Source organism: Mya arenaria, chromosome 8 (assembly GCF_026914265.1).
Source record: "Mya arenaria isolate MELC-2E11 chromosome 8, ASM2691426v1".
Lineage (NCBI taxonomy): Eukaryota > Metazoa > Mollusca > Bivalvia > Myida > Myidae > Mya > Mya arenaria.
The window spans coordinates 6066943-6080403 of NC_069129.1; the positions used below are offsets into that span (position 1 = coordinate 6066943).

Here is a 13461-nt window from a genome sequence, read left to right on the forward strand (position 1 = left end):
ACAACCACTCCAGTTTCAACCACTCCAGCATCAGCCACGAGTACGACAACGACAACTGCAAACACCCAAACTAAAACCTTTTAAGCACCAACCACTCCAGCATCAGCCACGAATACGACAACGACAATTGCGAACGCCCCAACTAAAACCACACCAGCTCCAACCACTCCAGCATCAGCCACGAGTACGACAAAGACAACTACAAACGCCCCAACTAAAACCACACCAGCTCCAACCACTCCAGCATCAGCCACGAGTACGACAACGACAACTGCGAACACCCGAACTAAAACCACACCAGCTCCAACCACTCCAGCATCAGCCACGAGTACGACAACGACAACTGCGAACACCCCAACTAAAACCACACCAGCTCCAACCACTCCAGCATCAGCCACGAGTACGACAACGACAACTGCTAACACCCAAACTACAACCACTCCAGCTCCGACCACTTCAGCATCAGCCACGAGTACGACAACGACAACTGCGAACACCCCAACTAAAATCACACCAGCTCCAACCACTTCAGCATCAGCCACGAGTACGACAACGACTACTACGAACACCCAAACTAATACCACCCCAGCTTCAACCACTCCAGCATCAGCCACGAGTACGACAACGACAACTGCAAACACCCAAACTACAACCACTCCAGCTCCAACCACTCCAGCATCAGCCACGAGTACGACAACGACAACTGCGAACACCCCAACTAAAACCACACCAGCTCCAACCACTCCAGCATCAGCCACGATTACGACAAAGACAACTGCGAACGCCCCAACTAAAACCACACCAGCTCCAACCACTCCAGCATCAGCCACGAGTACGACAAAGACAACTGCGAACGCCCCAACTAAAACCACACCAGCTCCAACCACTCCAGCATCAGCCACGAGTACGTCAACGACAACTGCAATCACCCCAACTAAAACCAAACCAGCTTCAACCACTCCAGAATCAGCCACGAGTACGACAACGACAACTGCGAACACCACAACTAAAACCTTTCCAGCTTTAACCACTCCAGCATCAGCCACGAGTACGACAACGACAACTGCAAACACCCCAACTAAAACCCTTTCAGCTCCAACCACTCCAGCATCAGCCACGAGTACGACAACGACAACTGCAAACACCCGAACTAAAACCAAACCAGCTTCAACCACTCCAGCATCAGCCACGAGTACGACAACGACAACTTCAAACACCCCAACTATAACCACTCTAGCTCCAACCACTCCAGCATCAGCTACGAGTACGGCAACGACAACTGCGAACACCCCAACTAAAACCAAACCAGCTTCAACCACTCCAGCATCAGCCACGAGTACGACAACGACAACTGCGAACACCCCAACTAAAACCACACCAGCCCCATCCACTCCAGCTTTGACTCCTCAAATCTAAGCCACAACTTCGACAACTTCAACTACAGAAACCTCAATTACAAGTAAAACAACTCCAACTACAGCCACAAGTACGACAAATCCATCTACATCTCCAAAAACAGGCACTCCAGGGACAACCACGAGTAAGACATCTCCTATTGTAACCGTACAATATGATAAACAACATATATAGGTAGGTTTTAAAGCAATTTTAGAGAATGAAAATATTACACCAAAGAAAATTTGAAGGCATTGGGTGTATTTTAGACATACAATAGGTCGGATGGCCTGTTGCAACATATTTGTGTTTTTTTTTTTTTTTAAACTTCCTTAGTATAAGTTGGTTTACTCTGAAACTTATTATGTATGGTCACCATGATGTGCACTGATACCTGATATACATTTTACTAGAAGCGTCTAATTTGCTAAAGAGGTATGTGCCATTGTAGTTAATTTTTACTAAGCTGGGACTTTATTGAGCGAACTTCTTACATAGTTTAAGACGGATTGTGTATAAATCTGTTTTTCGCGTCATGTTTTCAGCCAAGCGGCTAGGCGAGGTTTGTCAGCGGCCTGGCCAGAAATACAGCTGCAAGGATCGCCACTCGTCATGCACTGACGGCACTAGTGAGAAAACAAGCGCATGCGAAAGTGACTTCTATGACAATAATGGTCCAAACCCGGGAGGGGAATGCATACAAAGTAAAGTTGGCGTGCAGTTTTACAAAATAGGAAGCATATTGGATACGATTTTATAAGTATTAAGTTATTGAAATAATAACATAAATGGAGTTCAAGAAGGGTTTGTAGGTGCTGCCTTTATTTTGAAAACAGTCTTTGAAAGAATTTCTATATAACGTATAAGGGCAAGATCTAGTACAGACGTGTTTATGTTGTTGAACACGTATAATATTATAACTAAACTTATACATTCAACACCCGTTGGCTCTATATCGCTTGCCTCGATATACTCGTACATCAGCAAATTGAACGCTCTAAGCATTTTAAATGTTATGGCAAAATAACAGTCAATGTAACAGTTCTTAACTGTCAATGTTAACGTTTTAATCTGTAATGTTACGTCCCTTTGTTGCCTGCTTCAGGAATTCCCATTGGAAAGGAGTGTCCCTACTCCTTATATGATGACAAGAGCTTAACCTGTCGCAAGAACAGCATGTGTCTGCTAGGGCCATCCACTGGCTATACTTGCTAGTTATCAGACGGGTATCGTTACAGCGGATAGTGCTGCTACATACATAAGAATCGTGGAATGTTTGCTACAACAGAGTTGTGACTATGAATGATACTAAGACTAGCAAAGGAAATGGCGGTATTTCATATATATTAGCCGTGCTATAAGAAAAAAGGGCACACACACACACACATATGTATATACATATAGATAATACACTTCATATAACAAGTTAAGATTATGTATTTTACTTGACATTCAACTTGAAATAAAACAAAACATTTTCTATTGATTGGTATTTCTACAGAGAACTGCTATTTCAAATAAATTTGCGGACGAATCGCTATTACAGCATCAGATACGCTTGGACAGGCCTTCAAGGGCTATTCCTATATGTGCTGACCATATCTTTTTGTAAGTTTTCTTTTTTGAGTAACAGCCTGTGCATTTTAGTTGATCTCATCTTATCAGCTATTCTCCTTTGTATCGTTTGACCAATGATGTATAAGCATTGCCATGTGCAATATAGTGATGTAAAAAACTATATGAGTAAACACGCTGAAATCACTTGTCCACTAACAGTAATAATCATCAATATGATTAATAAATAATGTATAAGCTTTAAATGAAAATATCATTGTATTCATATATTGATATAGCGACTTGCACAATATTAGGGTAATAAAAATGAATGTAAATTTAACAGAAAGCATGTATTTCCTTAAAAATACTTACAAAAATATATGTCTCGTCACATATTAGCCAATTCTCGCCTTTGGCTGCTGATGACAACGAAATGCCAATTGTGTAAGACATCGATTCTATATAAGACAAAAACATGAATAGGAAATGGTATGCACTAATTGATATCAAGAGCAGAATATTTTATCTGTAACAATTACACAAACTCACGAATTCATGATTTAAATGTTGGAATCGTGAAATTGTGCATTTGTGAAGTTGAAATCTTAAAATCATGAAGAAGAAATCTTAATATCATGAATTCGTGAAGTTGATATCGTGAATTTGTGAAAATTAAATCAAGAAATATTGATTTTGAAATGTAACCGCTTTACAATTATGATGTGAAAGAGCTACACTTCTATAGCTAACAATTAATAGTATCTAAAATATGTGTGTCGACACTAATCCTTTTTAAACGGCTCCAACGGTGTACGACATTACTTAACAGCATAAACACATAGTAATTTTAATTGACACCAGTATCTTCCTATGCTATATATTGACAACGGTTCGCATGATGACCCATTAATGACGTCACGGGTCGTATTCATAAAGGTTCTTAGTGAAAAGTTTCAACTAAGTGAAACATTTTGAGTTTTCAACAAGAAATATTTTGGATGCTTTATATTTGTCATCAATCTTTTCTCATGCTTTTCTTTCAATAGTTCATGTTTGTCCAAAAACGAAAGTTCGTTTTCTATCAATCCAATTTAGAAGATTTTTTTTACTATGTTGAACATTTTCACTAAGATACTTTATAAATACGATACGGTCCCATATCATTATCACAACGTAACCCACGTCATGCGCATTATCGTGTCGACGTTGCACCCGTTTGCGAGAATATTTCTATAAGAGTCATGGAGATAAAACCGGAGTTTTTAGTTAAAAATCAATGTGCATGCATCGGCACCCTAAAACATGCAAGTAAAGTAAAAAGCAATCTTACATTCCTTCGAAAATGACATAAATGACAACGTTAAAACTATCACTAAAAAAGAAGAGTCACTAGCTCGTGCTCGACCTGTATTTAGTCATTTTCCATTAAAATGAGTTTATAACATTTCCCTATTTCCATATCTAGACATGACAACTGTGTTTGCAAATCTGAAACTTTATGTATATGTTTTATTATTAATAAAGTTTAACAAAATTATGTTAATATTCTGGTGAAATACCAAGAAAGATTTTAAAAGTGTAATAGCAATTGTTTTAATCCTTCCAGCAAGAAAGGTAGAGAACTGACAGCGATTTAATAGATCTTCATAAGATGAGTTTAATTCCTTATAGACTATTCTAAGGGCCTTGTATTGAAGTTTGTCTTGTTTTCCTTCCTAAAAAATGCCAAATGATAGGACAATAGTTAAATTTGATCCGATAAGAAAAAAAATTAAAATAAAAAGTCAGTTCTTTTCAGAGAAAATTTTGCTTAACCTTTGGTAATGTTCAGTTGAGTTCCCAATTTTTGGAACAGGTGTGTATTTCACCATTTGATCACCTTTTAAATTAATTTTGGTTAGCTTGCATTTGATTAAAAGAGAACCAGTAAAGGTGTTGATTGCTTTTTGTTTCTTGTGTTGACTTTACTACATGTTTATTTTATACCCGGTAAGAAATTGTGTTGTCATCAGCATAATTGTAGATATGGATAATGCTGGTAAATAGAAATATGTCGTTTATGAAGAAGTTAAAGATCAGAGGTCCTAGTATGAACCCCTGAGGGACACCCTTGATAATGTGTTGCTATGTGCTTTTGTGGTCGCATAATTTAACTATTTGTTTCTGAGAGGTTACTTTTCACTAGACAACATGGTTCATCAATGAGACAAAATGATGGAATATGTGAATGATGAGGTAGTGCGGAAGACAGACGAAAGCATTCGACAAGTCCATTATTATGCCCCTTGTATAATGGATGCATCCACGAGTCCTACGCATCCACGAGTCCTGTGAAAAACTACAGAAACAAGCTCAGTAGCCAAAAGGTTAAACATAAACCCCGTTTAATGGCACAGGTTAAACGCCAATGACATAGCTCAAATGTCGAGCAAGAGCATAGAAGAAACCCCTAAAATGAACTAACGTTCGTATCTCTCAGCGACAACCCAGTCGACTCGTCAGCTATTAACTAAACAATTCGACAAAGCTGAGCTTTCTAGTAAAGATATTTTAGATGAGCAACTACAAAGTTCTAGTCGATATTTACTAAATATGTCTTGATGAAATAAAGGATATGCGCAAAGGAAAATCATCCTTTGAAAAAATACGTGATAGAGTACGGAAGTTTCTTACTTAAATTGATTTAAAGAATACGCAGATGGTAAGGCGATCTGAGACAAGAAGAACCATTAAGAAACGATGTAAACCGACACCACACTTAGTCCCCAGTTAATTAAGCAACAAAATCATTTTGTTTATACTCAAAAAACGTGTTTTGATCCGTATACACACTTATTATTGTAACAGAACAAAACAACTTAAGTATCGTTAATGTGTTTTTTTCTTTATTTCAAAGGCTTAAATTAACACAATCTAAATATCTTTTGAATTCATGTGGACAGTTGTTACCAAAGAGCTTCAACAATATATCTAGGATGGACAGTTGTTACCAAAGAGCTTCAACAATATATCTAGGATGGACAGTTGTTACCAAAAATCTTCATCAATATATCAAGTAAGGACAGTTGTTACCACATGGCTTCTACAATATATCTAAGATGGACAGTTGTTACCAAAGAGCTTCAACAATATATCTAAGATGGACAGTTGTTACCAAAGAGCTTCAACAATATATCAAGGAAGGACAGTTGTTACCAAAGGGATTCAACAATATATCTAGGATGGACAGTTGTTACCAAAGAGCTTCAACAATATATCAAGGAAGGACAGTTGTTACCACATGGCTTCTACAATATATCTAGGATGGATAGTTGTTACCAAAGAGCTTCAACAATATATCTAGGATGGACAGTTGTTACCAAAGAGCTTCAACAATAAACCGAGGGTAGACTGTTGTTTCCACAGAGCTTTTAACCGAGGAAGGACTGTTGGTACCTCAAAAAACTGAGCATTGACTGATTTTACCACGGAGCTTCTTCAAAACTAAGTTACGTTTCAGATTAATAATTATGCCTGATCATTATGCAAGCATGATGTCACTGAAGACTTTTGAATGTTAATGACAAATACAAGTTCTTTTTAAATTGCGAAAGAGGATCAAACTGCAAGTGTTTTCGTTTGAAATTGATAACTTACGTATTTTTGGTTAATATTGGCAAGGTGGCTGTCAACTGTTTGTGATCTAAATATTTCACATTATTATGTTAATCCAATGTTCGTAACTCGTTGAAAACTACAATAATAGCGCAAGTGATTTAACTCTCTCATTTCACCTATATCACGAGAATTGCACCATAGAGCTCACATCGAACATCCAAACAGCTGTGTTCGACACCATTGATTGTCCCAAAGACTGTTAAGTCTGTTATTAAAAGGAAGGCGTTCATAAATGGCCATTTAAAAAACAAACTAAAATTAAATATACTAATATTTAATCAGTCGTATAATCGTAGTATTCGAATACCAAATCTCATTTATGTCTATTGTAAGTTTCATTGCCTGTACTGAGACTTAAACTAAACCAGCACACTAGGTGCGTATGGTACATTAATAGTATTGTGATGGTAAATGTATTTCTGTCAGTTAACGTTTAATGGCATGCTTTTTTGTAATCAACGCCATGAAAATGAATTTAAAACTATTTATTACATAAACGAAAGAAAATTACCATCGATGCATGCATGTAACTAATTAGACTGCTTGATTTTAAAGTGCGCTATATCCGATCGTTTCAGTTATATACATATGCCTAAATTGAAGTGTTTGGTGAGCTGCGTCTTGGTTTACAATGTCATTGTACTGGATTCTAAAGAAATTCCAGTACCAGGATTAGGTATTTCATGGCATTGGCTAATAAGAAAAAGATATGGAGTGAATTGGCATTTAGCTTTAATGTGTTTTATGATACAATTGACCAGTCGCCAAAGAAATTTTTCAATGTTTCGAGATCATTATGCGGAGGTTTTTAAGTATATATATGCGCATATTGATTTGAAATGGTTTTTAGTTATTTAAATATAATGATGTCTTTAGTTCATTTGCAAAGCAATTATGTATATATTAACTGTGACAATGGATTTTTAAAACGTGTTCATCTTCTTTCAGCCCAATCCTATACTTTAGTTAGTTGTATATGGCTACCATGCGTTGAACGTTTATTCCGTTTATACAAAATTAATGGGTCACTGATTAAAAACGACCAAGTTGAAAGCTTTTGTTTCGGTAAACGGATCCTTTCCATTTATGGCTTTTACACCTCGAGACAAATATCGAGGACAATCTTCTTGCAGCTTGTGCAAACATTTCCAGCGTATTAAACAGAGATTCAAATTTCCGTTCAGAGTGTTAAGAGAGCATGTGAATTAACCATTCTATTTAGTGCTTTTGCCAAACCCAGTTTTACCGGCATTGAAACGTGCGTAGGCATACATAATCGGTACACCACTAATAGAATCATAGATCATCCTTTCACCTTTTGTTTGCTATAACTGGCAATTAATCATAAGTGAACCGCATGATTAAAGATAACTTTAATAACCCTTTAACTTTCCTATAATAATACAATGTAGGTGTTTTTACCAACAAGTACGTCATTACAAGATGTCTGAATAATTAACAACTTTAATTGTGAAATGGATTGTTGACTCAATTTCTGTATTGTATTCATTAAATGACAGAGTTTCCATGACACTATATTCTGAAGTGAGGGAGTATGCAATCCATCCTATTTTACAACGACAAATGATGCATATCACTTTTTTCACAATTACAGAGTTTGAATTTTACTTTTATTAGAAATGACAGATTTGGCATTACGTGTTTTTCCACTTAATACTTTTACATATGTGGGTCTTTTTTATTTAATTTGATTATTTTCACTTTTCTACTGAAATGTATTCTAGATTAGCTGTAGGTTTTGTATGACACGCAGAAGTTGGAAATTTTTGGGAGTGCAAAATATATGTTTCCAAACCCGAATGCAAGATCCACTTGGTTGTCCAGAGCGAGGTTTTGGATACATCTAGCTTTCAAATCGGCCCGTGTTAATTCCATTCCGCATCCGTTACAGGAAAGCGAGATATTCAAGACTTGGTTGAACATATTTTCGTCCTTTTCATTTAAGATAGTGTCTTGTAAATTGATTACTATATAGCTCCCTGATGCTCATCTTCAAATATTATTCAAAATGTTTTTGGAATACTTTAAATAATCATGTATTTCGAAAATTCTTTAACGATCGAATATTGTATGAGATCGGGAACACAATCAAAACATTAATAATATAAAACAGTTTAAAATGGATATACACCAATATTTTAGGAAGAATATACTTTTAACAATAATTTACAAACAGCAGAGTAGTTGAAAATAGTTTGAATATCAGCGAGTAGTGGATCTAAACTTTTGTTGTTCTACGAAGGTTCAAAGTACTTTGTTTACTTTTAAGGGCGTTTTTTTTCGATTCCATTTATGTTTAAATCATTACCGCTCTGATGTTTTCTTTATGTGTTTCTGTTGGAACCTTGAGCGAGTTTACGTCCATCAATAAATGAATGGACACGTTGTTCCAAAAGTGCCAGAATAGTTCCAACAAAAACGTATTATTTCCCAGGAAAAGAGGTAGGATAACAATCGTCTACCAAAGGCTGCCGTTTAAAACGTTTACAAACCCTATTGCAGGTAATATTGCGAGGCTGACGAGGTTAACGGCTTCCACGCCGACCGATGGAACATACTTGTTGTATATGTGTTGTAGGTTCAATGTTAGAGTATGGGTCACAGCGCAAGTAACTGTAATTGCGCAAATGTATTCAAAACTTACAACTTGATAACATTTTGATATCTGGTGATAAGGATAATAAATTTAATTTGGTAATGTGTTTTAAAATATTTTCGATTTTTCTTAATTGGATTTGTTTTATAAAACATCTGAATTTTATCATACGAAGTTATGAGGATATCTGCAGACGATTAACCCCAGATATATATCAGGCTCAATAATGACCTTGTGATACGAGATGTTAATTCAAACAATATTTATTTTACGAACATACCTTGAAACAACACAAAGTATACACAAATTATTGTTGTTGATTGAGGCGATAGCTGAAAGTAATTTGTTCTACCTCTTTCGTTAAGGATGCGATTGAATCAATTCTGATGTATAATTGTAAAGTACTGTTTAAAAAGTCATGAAACAACCTGATGAATAATTTCTTATACATTGACGATGTTTCAGTACTAGGTACCAAAATATCAGTCTGAATGATTAGCATTCATCGATTATCTCTTGTTTTAGGGATCTTTATCGATCACCTCTTGTTTTAGGGATCTTGATCGATAGCCTCTTGTTTAAGGGATCTTGCCTACGGCGGATAAAACGAATGTGGCAAAACAAATGACGCATCAAATAGACATCACAAACACCGATTGAGACGCTGTTAAGAACAAGGAGTGACCACCTGAATTTGCATGCAACATTTGCACTCGCTCATTTAAGTTGTTTCAACGTGTTATTTCCTGATGTGCACTAGTTGAGGACATCGTAAATGCTTCCTCGACAGAGGAAATGTAATATGAGCTTGAGCGTCTAGAGAGACTTCGCGCTGTTGCCAGAACAACGTCTCCAAATTATCCTTTACGTGATGGCTGATTTCTGCTTTTTCTTTTTTTCGCCGTTTCGACATTTTAATTTCGTTTATTCACCAAAGATCAGACGGTTAGACAACAGTTGAACACGCCACTCTTACCACTGCACCAATGAACAATTGTATCAACTAAATAATAAAATAAAAGAGATTCGTATTTTTAATTTCCATCCCTTGTTTACTACTTGTTTCGTTCTAAAAATAGTCGAAACTGCATAATTTTACGAAATTAAGAGTGCTTGCAATTTTATGGGCAATAACGAATATATCTTAGATGCTTCAGGGCAATTCATTAGTGTAAGCAGGGCACAAGTAACACGCTTACGCTTATGAATGCAATGTAACTAAATCAAGATTCATCAACAGAATCCCATCCCAAGTAACGATGCAAATGCACTGAAACACGTTCATTAAAATGATTCATTCAGATCAGATTAAAAAAACTTATTCCGAAACAGTAACATAATATATCACTTTTACTTTTGTGCAATGTTCTTTAAAATAAACAGTTCTCATGGTACATGATTATATTGCTAAATCCAGTTCCGTTACACGATATAATTGTTAAAATCAACTAGTTGCTTATGCTACATAATACTATTCTTAAGTTCAATAAAGTCACAAAATAATATTTTTAGAATAAACTAAGCGTTTACGCAACGCGAGCATTGGAGTGCTTACGTTACATAATAGCATTGTTAAATTGAACAATAAAGCAAATTCTCGAACCAAAAACTCAAATATCAAACAAACAATTCAATAAAGGCATGATTTAAAAAATAAAATAAATAACTACAATATAGTGCAGATTAAAAATCAATAAGTTTAAAAACGCATGACGAGGTTTGGACTAGTGTATATGTTATCATAATGAATAATTCATCTTAACTCCTTTTTATAGAAATTGAAATTGGAGGTATTTTGTTATAAATATGAAATTTAAAGGCGCTTTTATTCAAACTTCGTTGTTTCGGCAAAACTATCAAAGTAATTAAGAATGGCTTAATATGTACTCCTACAATAGTATTAAGCACAACAAGTCAATACATATTTCACCTGTGAATGATAAATATTCTGTCGGTGCAACAGATGCCGACTCCTCCACCAAGGTATAAAATAAGCACCTATGGTGCACAAACTACTTACGAATCCGCAGTTTTCATACATCTAATTCAAAAACAATATGCATTGCAATTTGGGGCATTAATCATTGTGATAGACAAATTAAACAACCCTTAGTTCTGGAGGGTAAACATCTTTAATTGATTAATGTGCATTTTATTGTTAATACTTCTTTGATTGTCTATTGAGGTATGCTATAAGATCTATTTTTGTGATGACGCTACTTCAAAGTACAGCCTAACATTTTACTGAGTTTCTAGCGTTGTGCTGTTAACATATGTCAACGGTTATCTCGTCTAAAAGTGTTCACTCGCAATGTGATTGAGCAATCATCTTAATTTATTTTATGCTTACTTACAACGGTTCTAATATTTTCGTTTCGTTTTATAATCAATTGAATGTTGATTATCAAGAAGATCTTGAAGTACAAATGTACAAGGACCGCTGTTTTCGAATCTATATTAAACCTATATCCCATATTTCCCGTTATGGAAGCTTGTTTTGACGTCGTGCAGTAACGCCACATCGCTCATCGTTTTTCTAAACTAAAAATCTCAGATTCTACAAGACAATAGCATTTGATCACATTTGTTCAAATGCAATCATGTCATTACCAAAATGTTTGCGAAACACTTTGTTCGGATTACGCGACGTGTTTAGTGTCATAATGGCGAAGCCAAAGGTAGGTAACTAGTCGTCAAGGAAAACATCGGAGTCAATATAACAGATAGATAATGAGACTCCTAGTGAACAGGCACGTGTCCTAGTGAGCCTCATTTTTGTAATGCGCACTTGTTACAGATTAAGATATCACGAGGAAAGAAATTTATTCTAGAAACAGCAGGTCTACATAAACAAGTTTAAAGTGAATGTCTCAAAACCCCAACTGTAACGTGTGAATGTACGTGTAGCTTCTTGTTCTGGTACTCCTCGTGTCTTGTTTCTCTACCTCCCTTTCATTACTATATGGCTATTAGCATTATCTAAACAAAATCATGATCATTTCATATAGTATTTTTATAATTTAGTTTCATATATTTGGGCCACATAGTAGAGCAAACTAAATTTAAAGGTAATTGTTTTATTTTATTTATATTTTACTTATTCAAACAGTTCTATTTACGTATATTCCATTGGTAAACACGAAATAAACGTTCACTTGGTTTTATTTTTGATCATAATGAACTCGGAATAGGCTAATATGATTATTAAAAACGTATATTCGAAGAAAGAAAACATAAAAAGAAAAGAAGTCAGTGATCTAAACAGTTATAACTGTAAAGTAAGTACATAAACAGAGAAAAATAACAACAAGTTAAGATTATTGCGAAACACTTCGTCAGTCAAGTATGTTTACATTGCAAATTGCACGATCATTTATTTATGAGAGCATCACTTAGCGTAAATATAAAAGTTTAAATGGCAATAAAAATGCAGCCTGCTACACCTATAATTACACGCACACTTCGTTTTTCGTAACCTATCTAATGACAACATGACAGCATCTAAAACAGAGAAAAATTATAAGTGTGAATTCTTTACAAAATGATATCGAAAAATACATTATGATGTGGGGTTTTGAGGAATGTTTTATAATTTAATTTGTAAAGGACCCTTATTTAACAAACTCTTGGTTTAATTAATCAAACCACTTTTCTTTTTATTTCTTTGACAATATACATAAGGAATGTGATTGACAGGTCAACAACCTTCACTATCAATAGAATTGAAGTCTGGTAACAGGGCCAAGAACCATAATAAAAATAATCTCCGCGACAGCGTTACTTCTCCCAGAACACCAAAATCATTGCGTATCTGTCATTGAAAGGACCTTGTTCATTAAATGCCATTTGTTTTAAGCACTAAGGATGCTAACTCCTTATCTCGTCCAATTCAACAAGACAAAATGTCAGAAAATCATGGAATAATAACCTAAAAGTCTTATCCGATTTGCACACAGCTTGCACAAATGTTTTAATCGGGATCTAGAAATGTTGATAATTTCCTGTCGACATTAATAGTATAATTTTAGAAATCAATTTTAAAACACTAAATATCATTTGATTGATCGGTTTTTTCCAAGCTTACACAATGCCTTACCGTTACTAGATTTGCCGTAGGGATATGCACTAGGAGCAGACAAGATATATAGTAGATGCACACGGCATTAGTTGTAGGTGTATCATAACATATATCGTTCAAACAAGTGTATGCGTGTGTTATTTGTACGTTTGGTGTC

General features: G+C 35.4%; 1 protein-coding gene across 1 annotated transcript in view; it reads left to right on the forward strand.

The window, feature by feature from the left end:
• LOC128243062 (mucin-5AC-like) overlaps positions 1-1416 on the forward strand; it is a 4791-nt gene extending 3375 nt beyond the window's left edge. Inside the window, exon 6 of the mRNA XM_052960558.1 lies at positions 101-1416. Coding sequence (XP_052816518.1) covers positions 101-1416 — 1316 coding nt within the window. The remainder of the gene's footprint in view (positions 1-100) is intronic.
• The last annotated feature ends 12045 nt before the right edge of the window (positions 1417-13461 follow it).